General features: G+C 40.8%; 2 protein-coding genes across 2 annotated transcripts; one reads left to right on the top strand and one right to left on the bottom strand.

The window, feature by feature from the left end:
• The first annotated feature begins 1,176 nt into the window (after positions 1-1,176).
• On the top strand, positions 1,177-4,569 carry LOC104452745 (kinetochore protein NDC80 homolog). Its single transcript, XM_010067213.3, is given in 5 exon segments — positions 1,177-1,800; positions 1,803-2,296; positions 2,830-3,076; positions 3,718-3,864; positions 4,077-4,569. Coding segments are annotated over 5 exon segments (1,707 nt in total). The 5' UTR covers positions 1,177-1,194; the 3' UTR covers positions 4,290-4,569.
• A 4,191-nt stretch (positions 4,570-8,760) lies between these two features.
• LOC104455022 (mitogen-activated protein kinase kinase kinase 1) lies at positions 8,761-14,913 on the bottom strand. Its single transcript, XM_039316839.1, has 6 exons — positions 14,418-14,913; positions 14,155-14,217; positions 11,112-11,269; positions 10,421-10,493; positions 9,907-10,181; positions 8,761-9,125 (listed from the first exon to the last, which is right to left on the bottom strand). Exons 1-5 carry the CDS (start codon positions 14,622-14,624, stop codon positions 9,948-9,950), a joined length of 735 nt encoding a protein of 244 aa, XP_039172773.1. The 5' UTR covers positions 14,625-14,913; the 3' UTR covers positions 8,761-9,125; positions 9,907-9,947.
• Between the last annotated feature and the right edge of the window lie 6 nt (positions 14,914-14,919).

Raw genomic sequence — 14,919 nt, 5'->3', positions numbered from 1 at the left:
TGGAGTTTTTCCGAGGGTAGAGACTTCTCTTTCTCCTGATCTGTAGAGAGAGCAAGATGAGAAATTTTTCCGAAAAGTGACAAAAAAGTCATAAACCTTTTGTTTTTGTGCTAATTTAGTTATAAATCTTTTTTTGGTGCCGATTCAGTTCTAAACCTTTTTAAGTTGTGCCAATTCAGTCTTTTCCGGCCAATTTTAGTCGGATTTTGCTGATTGGATGTCGGTCGATCGACGTGGACAATTTTTAATAATATTTTTTTAGTTTTTTATTTTTTAAAAATATTTTTAAATACTTTTAAGTATGCCGAGGTTGTAAATATGACGATCGGATTGTGACTTTTGGTACTAAATCGGCAAGGCAAGCCTCGCCCATCGCCCATGGGGAAATGGGCGATGAATTGGACCCGGCGACCTGGCTGGGAGGAAAAAACAAAAATAGAAAATAAAAATAAAAATATTTAAAAAAATAAAAATATTATTAAAACGTGTCTGCGATCTTGCGGAAGGATTGAATTGATTGCCTTTGAGCTAAATTGGCAGACAAATTAAAAGACGTACAGTATGTGTTGTGCAACTCAAATTGTGATTTTTTTTTTTTTTAAAGATCAAATTTGAATTTTGAATTGCGCTTTTTACATGGTTTGCTTGATTGCCTTTGAGCTCTGGAGACGAAGGTGCAACTGTTTAATATTTAATTTGGGTAGTTTGGTTTGATTGATTGATTTGTGATGCTGAATTTGACACATCATAACTTCTTGTTGGTATTTGTATGACACTGTTTCTTGAGCCACCTTCAAGCCTATGAACTAATTCAATTTTGCTGTGCTGAGAAATGTAATAAAAACATATTGGTAATCAAAGTACCGATAACAAATGTAATAAGGCAAAAAAATTAAGTGCACGGAACGCATTGAGAGAGTTGAGTATGAAGCCAGATTTAGAGTAGTCACATTGAAGGATAAAATGGTCAATTTGACGAGGCGCCACGTCTCGATTCTAATTCATTAAAAAAAAAAATTTCCATTAGCAAAGCATTCAAAAATATAAATAAATAAAAAATACCCATTTGCATTTTAGGCGGGAAAATCTCCCCCGAACTCAAAATCAAATTAATTTAATATTCCTGCAAAAATATAAAAAGGGAAAATGGAAATTCCCTTCTCCCCATTTGATCGGGGGAAACCGCCCAACGCGATGAAGGGCAGAGGTCGCGGCCGCGCGAAGCCGTCCTTTGCCCCTCCTCCGCCGCCGCCGGACCACCGCCAGTTCGGCGGCGGTGGCCGCGACTCCGACGCCAGCTTCGCCAGCAGCCGCCCCTCCTCCGCCGGCGTCGGCCGATCCTCCGCCGCCGCCGACCTCCTCAACGACCGGTCCTACCAGCAGACCGCCGTCCGCGCCGTCAACTGCTTCCTCTCCGCCCGCGCCTTCCCGGTGCTCATCAAGACCGCCCTCCCCTCCGCCAAGGACATCACCGCCATCTTCAACTTCGTGATCTCGCAGCTCGACTACCCCAACCCTAAGATGGAGGAGGACCTCCCCGTCCTGCTCAAATCGCTCAACTGCCCGTTCAAAGTCACCAAGTCGGCGCTCCGCACGCCGGCCACTCCCCACGCCTGGCCGACCTTCGTCGCCGTCTTGCACTGGCTCGTCCAGATCGCGTCCTACAACGACCACTTAGCTTCCAAGTCTCGCTCGTTTGGGGAAAACAACACGATGGACGAGTACGCGCTCCAGAGCTACCTGCATTTCATCGGTGGAGACGACGATGCTGTTGGATGCGTTGGATAGGGAGTTTGTGGAGAAAGTTGGAGCAGGAGAGGAATAATCTGGCGGAGAATGTGAAGAACTTGGAGAAGAATGCGGCGGAAGTCGAGGCCAGAGTGGAGAAGCTGAGGACGGGGCCGTCGGAGAGGGAACTGCGCGAGCAGGAGAAGAGCGTGCTGGAGGAGGATGTGAAGAAGTTCAATACGATAATAGGGGAGATCACGGGGAGGATCCCAGCATTGGAGAAGGAATTGGAGAAGAAGAAGGAGGAGTTGAGGGCCAAGGAGGAGGAGGAGGGGAGGATTCGTGAGGAGAACGAGGAATTGAAGAAGACGGTCCAGCTGCAGACGTTCAACTCGAGGGATGCGGAGAGGATGAAGAAGGAGTTGCAGGCGGTGGAGGGGGAGATCGCTGATGCTGAAATCGAGAGGAACAAGTACGAGGAGAAGTGCTGGGATCTTGACAGGGCCCTCGCACTCAAATTCAAGGAGCTGGAGGAACTCGCCAAGGAATGCAACAAGGCTGTCCGGAAGTAAGTTCCTAATTCTTGTAGTCGCTGCAAATTTTGTTAATTGTTCTTCTTCATTGGTTTTACTGTTTTCTATGTCATGTGCCCTTCGTGTTTGGATGCCATCTTGGAAATCGTCTAGTACTTACAGGGTTGAATCTGGATATGTTTGCTGTTTTGGTTATCTACAAAACACTGGTTGATAGATATCTCATGGAATTCTTCAACATCAACATCAACAGACTTACATTCTCCATGAATTTGTGTGTTTGTATCTCTTCAGTGCTGGTTCTTGTGCCTGTACTGATTCGGCCTGTGATGAGTTTAATTGTTTTTATCTCATCAAGAAGTGATGCCGTAGTTTGTTTTGTCTTTCCGTGCTAAGTTGTTCTGAGGTTAATAACTGCAAAGAATGTGTTGAGTTAATCTAAGTGCCACGTTTGAGGTTGTGCAGCTTTCATTATGATGTTATCATCCCATTGAGCAATTTCTTTCTTTTTGAGTGATTTTCTGTTGTCCTTCTCATTCAACTACTCTTTTTGGTTTTGTGATTCTAGGTTGAAGCTAGGTTCAGATTACCAGTATGTGTTGAATGCAAAAGGGTCTACACCTGCTGAGGTGATGGGCATCGACTACAAGTCGACGCTAAAGCCGGCACTCGACTCGCATGCCAATGACATAAACAAAAGCTCGGTGGAGAAACTTGAAGAGTTAATCATCCTTCAGCAGCAGTCCAAAGAAACTGCTGCTAGGATTGAGGAGAAGAGAAATCGTATTGTGCAACTTCATTCCCGTGTTGATGATGTAAGTACTTAGATTAAGTATCAACACACAATTTGTTCAGACTGTCTTATCTCTTAGAACTGAAAGCTTTTGCCTTTATGATACCAATGAAATTACTGATTTGTTGGTGAAATTGGAAAGAGAAACTGGCGATAACATCCAACTTACTTGGTGTGGGGTGTAATGATGGACTCAGCAAGAGGTTGGAAATGTAGGCTTTTGGCTGGGGGGATTGAATAGCAATTGCCAGTAGAAAAATTTATATGATTTCAGTATTGAAGAGTTACGATATTGTGCTTGATATACTTTTAGAACAAAACAGTTCTTTTAATTCATCATCACAGACAAATTAGGAATTCTGTTAATATTTGCGATTAATTTTCTTTCTGTCAATACCAAACATGATATGAGGAGCTGTAGAATATGGTATGGGTGTCCTTTGAGAACAAAGCTGGCTAACTAATGTCAGGGAAAATACCATAGGCTTAGCATCCTTTATTATGTTTCTGTAGAAGTACATGTAGAAGTGCTTAATCTGAAACATCTGAAGGACAATAGTGGTATATTGCATAGTGAGAGTTAGCATAACACAAGAATTTGTGGTCTACTTGTCTGTTATTTCCTCGTATTGGCAAAAGCTCTAATGCAAGAATTTTGCTCAGCTTGAAGGTCAAATCAATCTACTGAAGCAAGAAATGCAAGACTATATTCATAGATGTGCACTGGAGGTGCAAAGGATGGTGGAGGATGTTGAAGTAGAAACTCAGAACTTGAACATTGTGGAAAGAGAAGCTGCAGAGGTCCTGAAGGTATGTTATGGTCCAATCATTTGAATTCTGGCACTGAAATATATGGCTAGAAATCTTTGGCGCCGTAAATAAACAGAATTTAAGTCATGCCATGCAATCAGTAGGTTTCCTCCTTTTGGAATGTGATTAATTGATCTTCGAGTAGAAGATTATTCTTGCCGAGTAAGTATGTATAGTTTCAGGTGGCATGTTTATATAACTTGTTTTTGCAGACATCTAAAATAAAGCAGCAGGAAGCCATTAGGGAAAGTGAAGAAGAAATCCAGAAGTGCGCTTTTGAGCTCTTTTCACTGGTTGATATGGTGTCAAAGCACAAAGAGTACATGGAAAGCAAAATCTCCGAGATGAAGACCAGTCTCTCAGAGACTGCCAATGCCATCTCAGCAGAGTACAGAGCCTCCTTGCCTCCTTGCCTGGACAAATGAGCTCGATGATTTGAAGCATGTTTATTGTCAAAAACAGAGAGCCATTTAATAGCATTGTAAATTCTCGATTTCTCATTCTTTTTTGTTTTCTGATGTTTTATTGCTTGCTTCTCTCCTCACTGGTCTCTCTGTGATCTGGTACACAACTGCGTCATTATGTACATGCCATAGTGTTCTTGAACAAGCAGAAGTGTCTTCTCTTGTTTGATGGCCAGTGTCCTCTTGCACTGGCTTGAAAATGAATTTGTCAATCCAGTCGAACTTTGGAGGGTTGTTTTTATTGCAATATTTTAGGTATTACATTGAAATACTTGAGCGAATGGTTCCCTAAGGTTCAGGTGAGTCGGGTGTAATAACGAAAGTATATTTCTTCAAATCAATATGTTCTCAACCCATTCCGGTGGACGGTGCAATAGAAGCTCCAGTAGCATATTCTGTACTCTTGACAACTACGACACGAATTGAGAAGGGTTCACGTTTGATTACATCGTGGTGGGGAACTCCCAGCAAATTGAAGAAAATGAAGAGCTGATCTCAAATGCCAAGAGCAATGGAAGCCTAAAAAGATTGCCAACTCAAAATATAAATTTTGTGATGTCAACATGAATATTTGATCATTTACAAGCATAAATGGAATAAAAATGAATTGCCACTTTAAACTCCAATTGATATTTATGCAGTAGAAAATTTGGCCATTGGAAACAAAAATAGAGAAAGGAAAGGAAATGCTTGCCCATTGTGCCCTCTCGTAACTCATTTACGCATTTAGCCAAATGCTACACGCTCCCCATCAAGACATTTACAAATGGAAGATCTAAAATTGACAAGAGAGAAAATTGATAAAGGAAAATGAAGAAAAGGTTAGGAAGGACTCTTGGGATGCACCGTTATGTTTCCAAGAACCCTGCCTCCTAGATGTTGAGCGTGAGCATATACCACAATGTAAAATCAGTTTTTGCTCCTCGTGTTGATGGATCCCGATTGTTGTCGGTACAAAATTTTCATCACATGATAAAATTGCTCATCTTGAAGCGACATGTCGCTAATGAAAACAAACGGAAAGGAAGCTAATGCACGTTCCATCGCAGATATTGAGTGTGTCCAACCTCGATCGATTTACTTATCCTGAAGAAGTCGTGTGCACCTATCTACACTTCCTAGAGGCAGAAAACTTATCGGTCAAATGCGCTGCGGCCTCATCATTGTCTTTGTTTTCTTCCTTTCTTTCTAATGGAAAATATACAACATGGCATTCTATTTACAATTCCCAGATAAACAATGCATGCTCAACTTGAGCAGAATAAGGACGCCAAAGAATACGTTGCAGCCCAAGACCGCTCGCAAGGAACGTCAATCCTTTGAGAAGCCCCAATTTAATACATGCCCATCAGTGTCAAAGAGAAGTTATCTGGCAAGAAAAGCATCACATCACAACCTTGGCGACGCCCCGGGCGTGTTAGCAAGTCATCGATATGCCGCTGACCATTGAGTGGCTGTACAGAGAATTACAGCGGCATTTTGATTGCACTACCAACAATTTAATTGGAAAATGCTATGACGACACCCCCAGCATTTTGGCATATTAGATTTACACAAACACCAAACAGAGCTGACTATTGTTCCATTCCGTTTTTCCTATCCGAACGTCTATCATAATGAGTTAAAACTCTCAGCTGGCAGACTTGGTTTGCAATCAAAACAACGAAAGGATGAATCTAAAAACCAAGAATTTTGACACTATCGATGCCGCTAAGAAAAGTCAACGGGCAACATGAAAAATATCTAATAACCATCGTGTCTTTCCCCGATGCTTTCTCCGATGTGCTGAAAAGAAGACCCCCTGGAGAGGGATGGTGGTCGAGTAAAGCCGTATGAGCCTATGTTGTTGAAGTGAGGTGAAGCTAAACCAGGAGAAGTAGGTGGCTAGTCCACAAAGGGATCACGTAGCAACTGCGCCGCGGTAGGCCGATCACTGGGGTTTCCTTTCAAGCATCTGAGGATGAAGTCACGAGCTTTCCTTGGTAATTCTTCGGGAACATCAGGAACTTCACCGTTCATGACTTTCCATAATACTTGCAACTGCCACGATAAGAAAGAAGAGGTAGCAGAGAATCATAAATACAGGGAAATGACAGCTGGATAAATCAATAAGATCTGTAGACTAATCTAAGCGCATCACGCTTCAGGCAATCATCTGCCATGATCATTCCTGGAATCACGGTTATTGCAGAAGTGGAAGACACTGATGATATATAACGGTTCACCAGGACCAATGCGCGAATGCTTACCAATTACTGCCAAAAAAATGCGGATTTCAAAGAAGAAAAGTGGTTTATTCTTTTTATTATTGCATATCATACTTTCAGAGAAGAAAACATATTTATGGCCTAGGACGGCTAGAAAATAGCAAGAAAATAGGAACAGATTCCCTACTTCCGGTGATCTACTTCCTAAATCTAAGGATTCAGAAATAAAAGGAAATAAAATAAATTGAAACAAAATAATTTCCTACCCTGAGATTTTCTCCAGATTTTTCGACGGACAACCGGGCTAAATTACTTAAAAGAGAAAGTGAAGATTCAAATATTCAACAGAGTTTTCACACCATATTAGCTAACCATTTGCTACAGAATCCCAACCATCAGCCATAAATACTATGCATATCCTTTAACACGACCATACTCTAGATAACCCTCAGTGACTTATCCGTTCTCTCTCTTTCTATGTAGCGCGCTTACTCAATTTGTTTTCTCGGAATGATGGCCTAATTGACTCATCATAACGTGTGCTCAAATTATTTAGTAACTCTGTCCTAACATGGATCTCGAGGATATATAATAAAACGAAGGTTACTTAATTACATACTGGATTTGAGCAAGGATATGGACGCTTGCGTGTTAACATCTCTAAAACAGTGCACCCAAGGCTCCAAATATCAGCTGCCGACCCATAGCCAACTTCACTCATGACGACCTGCAGTTACAACCGAGGAGGATGAAAAAGAAATGGAAAAGAAATGTGCCTTCTACCGATGATAGTACGTCAAACAAAAAAAGGCAACAGAGGGTGCAAACCTCAGGTGCCATATACAAAGGAGTTCCTACGGAGGATTTAGCGGCATCCATATTGGTGTCCTGTATGATAAACAGAGAGAAAATTTTTTATCTTGGAAAAGTAAAGGACAACACGTGCTTCACTTTGTGCATGTCTATATGTGTGTTTGTCAAGCGCGTATTTGTACATGCATCTTTGTTGCTCGCACGCGCTTTGTGCATGTGTATGTATTTGAGCATGTGCCTTTGCTGCTCGTGCGCTTATGCAGAGAGGGAGAGGGGCAGAGAAAGAGAGAGAGAGTTTGCTTTTGCTAATGGGACATACCTTTGCCACTCCAAAGTCTGCAACTTTCACGGATCCACATTCACCAACCAGTATGTTGGCACATTTAATATCCCTACAGAATGAAGGTGAAGCATGAGAAACCAGTACAGATGCAAGAAGGAAATATAAAAGGTTAAAATTTTCATCCCTCACATTTTAACAGTATTGCAAATTTATATTTCCACCGTCAAGCATTCGCATAATAAAATAATTCCGTCTATGCTAAATGTCAGAGTTATAAAAGGGTAAAGTGGTCTGCTAGAGGTAATAAAAGGGTGAATAGATCTTTAGGGCTTATTTTGTTGCCGATTACTTGATGTATATATAGACTTTTATTGAATAATACAATACAATTCTTCCGTTTACACTAAATATTGCAAAACAAGCTCGAGTAATGTTACTTTGTTGTTTGCTGATTATCACAGGAAATCTACTTTTCATAACACTACATGTTGGTTCAAGATTTGATAACTCCCTTATATCCACAAGAAGTATTTGGACAAGTAAAGGAGTATCATCAAAAGGCGCCATAGGGGTGTGCCAGGAAACAAAATATATAAATTTCAATGTGCACTTTGTCTTTCAAACACGAGAGCATTTCGTTTTTTTTTTTTTTTTTTTTGTTTTTTTTGGGAGACTAAACACTCTTCCAAAAGACGCCCACCCCCAAAAGAAGAAGGCGAGGCCTTCCGATTAACTTGGTCGCTGAAGTAGTCCAGAACTCCCATCCGATGTCCAATAAAAAGCTCTTAGCACATGAGGCAACTTTGCGAGGAAGTTCGACAATTGCAGGAAGAACAAAGCCTACTTATCCACTTTCGTTTCTCAAAGCGTCACTGTGACAGGTTGCTGTGACTCTCTGTTGCGCTGCTGAAACTTTCATGTTCATACTCCTAAATTCTTATATATGCTAAGGGAAACTGCAACTCTGGTTGTTTCCATGGCTAGCCAATTAACCTATGGCGTACCAATTCACCACCGTGGAAAGTTTCAGGAAGATATGGTGGAATAATTAAAACTTACAGAGAAAACTGTATAACGTTTCAAGTTTGTTAGGGAATTGGGAACATTATAGTTACATGGACTGTTCGCTCCAATTTAAGAGTTTACACTAGACTCTAAATGTTATGAATTTTTGAAGTATACAGTATAAATGTGGTAAAGTTGACGAAAGTGTCTTCCTCCCATGTGCTGAAAAGAAGACCTTCGGAGCAATGAACCGTAAAGGGATGGTGGCCGAGTAAAACCTCATGAGTCCATGTTGTTGAAGTGAGGTGAAGCAAAACCAGTAGAAGTAGGTGGCTGGTTCACAGAGGGATCGTCTAGCAGCTGCGCCGCGGTAGGCCGATCACTGGGTTTTACTTGCAAGCATTTGACGATGAAGTCACGAGCTTTTCCTGGTAAATCTTTGGGAACTTCAGGAAATACACCCTTCATACTTTTGTAATATACTTGCCACTGCCACGATAAGAAAGAAAACGTAGCAGAGAATCATAAATACAGTTGGAACTAATATATGACGGCTGGATAAATCAAATAAGATCTGTAGACTAATCTGAGCGCATCATGCTTCAGGCAATCATCTGCCATGATCAGTCCTGGAATCACGGTTATTGCAGGAGTAGGAGATGTGGATGATATGTAATGGTTCACTGGGACCAAAGCGCGAAAGCTTACCAATTACTGCCAAAAGAATGCGGATTTCAAAGAAGAAAAGTGGTTTATTCTTTTTATCGTTGCCTATCATACTTTCAGAGAAGATAACATATTTATGGCCTAGGACGGCTAGAAAATAGCAAGAAAATAGGAACAGATTTCTACTTCCTAAATCTAAGGATTCAGAAATAAAAGGAAATAAAACAAATTGAAACAAAATAGTTTCCTATCCCAAGGATTTCTCCGAATTTTTCGACAGACAACCACGCCAAATTACTTAAAAGAGAAAGTCAAGATTAAAATATTCGGCAGAGTTTTCACACAACGTTAGCTAACCATTTGCTCTAGAATCCACACCATTAGGCATAAATACTATGCATATCCTTTAACACGACCATACTCTTGATAACTGTCATTGATTTATCTGTTCTCTCTCTTTTCTATGAAGCGCTCTTACTCAATTTGTTTTCTCAAAATGAGGCCTAATGGACTCATCACAACGTGTGCTCGACTTATTTAGTAAATCTTTCCTAACGTGGATCTCGAGGACATAAAATAAAACGAAGGTTACTCAATTACATACTTCATCTGAGTCAGGATATGGAGGCTTGCGGGTTAACATCTCTAAAACAGTACATCCGAGGCTCCAAATATCAACTGCCGACCCATAGCTAACCTTGTCTTCACTCTCGACGACCTGCGGTTACAACCGAGGAGGACGAAAAAGAAATGGAAAGGAAATGTGCCTTTTACAGCCAATGATAGTACGTTAAAAAAAAGGCAACGGAAGGTGCAAACCTCAGGCGCCATATACAAAGAAGTTCCTACTGGGGATTTAGCGGCACTCATATTAGTGTCCTGTATGAATAAACAGAGTGAATATTTTATCTTGGAAAGGTAAAGGACAGCATGTGCTTCACTTTGTGCATGTCTATACGTGTGTTTGTCAAGCGCGTACGTGTATGTATTTGTACATGCATCGTTGTTGCTCGCACGCGCTTTGTGCATGCGTATGTTTTTGAGCATGTGCCTTTGCTGCTCATGCGCTTATGCAGAGAGAGAGAGAGAGAGAGATTGCTTTTGCTGATGGGACATACCTTTGCGAATCCAAAGTCTGCAAGTTTTGCGGATTTACCTTTGCCAAGCAGTATGTTGGCGCATTTAATGTCCCTACGGAAGGAAGGAACTGGAAGCATGAGAACGCAGCAAGATGCAAGAAGGAAATATAAAAGGTTAAAATTTTCATCCCTCACATTTTAACGGTATTGCAAATTTATATTTCCACCTTCAAGCGTTCACATAGTAAAATAATCCCGTCCATGCTAAATGTCAAGTGTTATAAAAGGGTAAAGTGGTCTGTTAGAGGTATAAAAGGGTAAAGAGATTTTTAGGGTTAATTTTGTTGCTGATTACTTAATGTATATATAGACTTTTATTGAATAATACAATGCAATTTTTCCCTTTACACTAAATACTGCAAGCTCGAGTAATGTTACTTTGTTGTTTGCTGATTATCACAAGAAATCTACTTTTCATAACACTACATGTTGGTTTAAGATTTGAAAACTCCCTTAAATCCACAAGAAGTATTTGGACAAGTAAAGAAGTATCATCAAAAGGCAACATTGGGGTGTGCCATGAAACAAGATATATAAATTTCAATGTGCGCTTTGTCTGGTCATGATTTCTTTCCTTAACAAAATCAACCTTCCATCGGAAATGAGAAGTGTGAATCGCTATTTCAATTAGTCAAAACTACTAATGCAAAGTCAAGCATTTTTCTTCTACCTGTGTATCACATTCTTGCTATGAAGACACTTTAAACCATTTAGAATTTGCCTAGTGATTTTGGAGACTTCCGATTCTGTCAAGCTTCTTTTCTCATAAAGAGTATTGAGTGAACCATAAGGCATGAGCTCAAGGAATAAATAGAGCTTCTCAGAATCCTGGAAGAGAGTGAAGTCATATATGTTAGAATATCCAACTCAAAAGTTTACGGTATTAGGTGGAATAAGACAAAGCATATAAGGCACATTGAAACTGCATCCCTCTCATGGGCAAACAGATTGAGAATGGCACATGGAATTGCTGAAAAGGGAGTCATATACCGAAAATAAATTGGGCAGGAAAGGGGGCCGGGGACCTGGTTCCGAAATTATGTCAGAACCCAAAAGATTATGCTATTAAGTGAAAAGGGTCTACATGCATATAAGGACCATCGAAACCCCATAAACAAACTACATAAGATATTTTAACAAGATGCATTAGAGACAACCATACCGGGTAGCAAATAAAATGAAACAAAGATCAGTGACATTTACGTTTTTCTCATCCAAATGATGCTGCATGTCTAGGCCTCTTATAATACCTGACCAATCACCAAATCAAGACAACACCCTTCCCACAGCAATCGAGTGTGCAAAGACGAGGCTCCGGGACAAGGCCTGAGGAAATTACTTTCACAGAGACTAGAAATCATTGTTGAGTTGGTTATGCTTCTGGAATTGCACTTTGGTACTAAGGATCTCCTCAATAAACAATCAGTGCTCAGTGAGAATCTGCTTGATGGGGGTAATTAGTAAAAGTTTACATCAGATGACATTTTAAAAGTAATTTTGTGAACTCAAATAGGAAACTAAGGCTAGAACGCATGGGGCCGAGCTCTTCTTTTGTTGGTTTCCTGGTACAACACAAGCATCCAAGTTATAAGCGTTCACCAGAGTCTCAAGTTGCATCAATGCCAACAAAAAAAGTGGCCTAGTGTACTGGCATAAGAAAGAGGGGCCCTAATTCGTTAATCCCTCATTGCCACAAAACAATGGGGTGGATTGTAGGTATAGTAAACCAAATTTGGTTTGAAAGCAACAATCTTTTGCATGGTTCATCTCCAAAAAGAAGTTATGTCATGGCACTTTCCTAGAATCTGATGCTTCTTGCCAAACTATGTTTAGAAGGAAAAAAACAGGTACTTGAACATTTAAGCCACTAAGATAGGAACTACTTCCCTCACTTGAACAATGGTCAATTCTATTTTCAGTTTTTTTCTACTTGTAGAGGTAAGAAACATATGATGTTGCATAAAGATGAGCAGAATAAAAGACACGCAAGACTAGAATATATGGAAAAAATCAGCTTGTGGAGGAACTCCATTGTTGTTGCCACAGCCACGACCAGTTATATAATAGTTGAGGGAGAAAAGGTCGGCACATTAGTGATGCAGACCATCAGATGGTCAATCAAAGGACACCTGAAGGTTAAATTACTTCACTTTCTTATCCTTTGATTCCACTTTATTAGACCTATGAGTTTGACCTGAATCTTCAGTTTGCAAGATATTGTAAATTATTCACCACCAGAAAACAAAGGGTTAATTGATTACAAGACAGGCACTTTTTAGAAGGGAGGAAAAAATTTACTTTCGTAGAGAGAGAGAGAGAGAGAGACTCCATAATCTAACGTCTACTCTACATATTTTCTTTCTCACAAACCTTTCTTGTGGTGGAGGGGACCCAACATATCTGTCTCTGTCTGTCATGAGTGGCCATTGCTGCTAAAAAGCCGCAACTGCCGTGATCTTTTTTTTTTTTTTTGGTGAAGGTAATAATAGTATTAAGGAAATGGACAATCGTACAAGATCGGGTCCAAAAACCTACACCTCGAAGAAGCAAAAGTGGAGGGATCCGATGTAAAACCACAAGGCAAATAAGCCCACAAGGAAGAACCCACAACGAACCTAACAACCCACCTCAGGCAGGACCACCGACCCTCACACCCTCTAACAAGGAAAGGCGAAGAGCCGGAAATGCAAACAACTGCAGACACAACCTAAGGAGGATCCGGAGAGCTCGAGAAATCACGGGGTCAAAGCCCCACCTACTTTGAAGCCTTGTTCCTCGGAGAAGGGGCAACATCCTGAAGGTAAGGGTCTTGTCCCTAACCACCATCAGCAAATGGTTTTTGAGAGCGGCCACCACGCACGATTCACTTTTGAAGATGATTGCATTCCTTTTCTTCCATATGAGGTGGCACAAAGCACCAAAGGAGAACCGTAATCCTGTGATAGAAGTCATTTCTGGAGAGGAATTTCACGGGCCGGAAGCACTTCATTCCAGCACCTGCCTTCAGGGAGGTTGCACCTGGTGGCCCAAAAGAAGGCCAGTGAAGCGAGGTGCGACACCCAAGAAAAGGTGGTCTATAGAATATGGGACCGCTACAAAAGCACACACATTAAAGTCAATACGTCCATGGGATAGAAGCATGACTTGTGTGGGAAGTCGATTCCTGACTATGAGCCATAAGATGAACTGGAAACGAGGGGCTACAGCATTGTCCCAAATGAGAGGAGCCCAGCTGACCCGAGGTTTCTTTGATCTGATAGAATCTCATGCAGATGCAACTGAAAAAGAACCTGACGGATGACCGCACCAAATAAACCTATCGCTTCCAGCAGTCAAAGACGGAATAGCAAGGCCCCATCTCGACAACAACTCCCTGAATATGAGACCCCGAGGTAAAAAAGATCAGCTACCACCGCATGATCAGGAATAAGGAGCCTTTCCCTGAAGGAAGGAGGCACGAACCCATCCAGAGGGCCACAAGACAACCAGTAGTCATGCCATAAAGAAACAGCCAAGCCGAATTGCCGTGATCTTATTCACAGGATAATTGCAGATAAGACATGTAGTGACTACTCATGATGATGCCACCACTATAATGTGGCTGCAAATCACAGCCACGATCCCCTAAATATTTTGCTCAGTTCCCGTGATATCACAATTGATGCCAAAGTGAAAGATACTGCAGAAAGTAACTTAGTAAGAAGGAACCACACCTTGTCTTGGCCAAGATATCGCACTACGTTCCTGTGTTTTATTTGACTTAAAATTGAAATTTCCTGAAAAAGGAAGCAGAGTATCACTAGAAAGAAAGAGAGAATAAAATCTATCGAACACAAACCAGATTTATGGTTGTATGCGCGGCAGTTTTATAAATAATTTTGCCTATACATCAGCTTGGCACTTATAAGATCGAGGTGAGCCAAGTAGTCATGCTTAAGGGCCAATGCACAAGATACAAGAAGAAACAAGCAGTTACGTGATCAAGCTGCTTCCGCTTGTCGTCGTCTGACAAAGGAGCCACTTTTACAGCAAAAATGGATTCATCACTGTGGAAATAGAGAAAGCATGAGAGAGAAATAGAATATAAATGCCGAATCTTTCGTGAATGATGCCATGACCCGACATGATTAAGATAATCTGTACACTCTAGATGATAAAAAGAATAAAAAAGAGCTTTTCTCATTAATATCACTAAGATAGATACATATCTTTCAGCATTTGAATTTACATTCAATTCATATTTACTGCACACACTAATTTATCATAATATCCATTTTTCCAAAAAAGAAGGAAGAAATATTGCCCATTATACAAGCTAGTACAGTTAACTAAGTATACATGATTTTTTACACATAACCTTGACTTCATCAATCTATCTAATAATAAAGAATGGCCTTCAATAAGTATCATACCAGTCACGCTAGAACTCCAATTTCCAATGTGAAGGATAAGTCTTTGTCATGTCTCTTTAAATGGGC

This window comes from Eucalyptus grandis, chromosome 7 (assembly GCF_016545825.1).
Source record: "Eucalyptus grandis isolate ANBG69807.140 chromosome 7, ASM1654582v1, whole genome shotgun sequence".
Taxonomy (NCBI): domain Eukaryota; kingdom Viridiplantae; phylum Streptophyta; class Magnoliopsida; order Myrtales; family Myrtaceae; genus Eucalyptus; species Eucalyptus grandis.
Note: the sequence above shows the minus strand (reverse complement) of the source record. Positions and strands in the feature narration are given on the sequence as shown.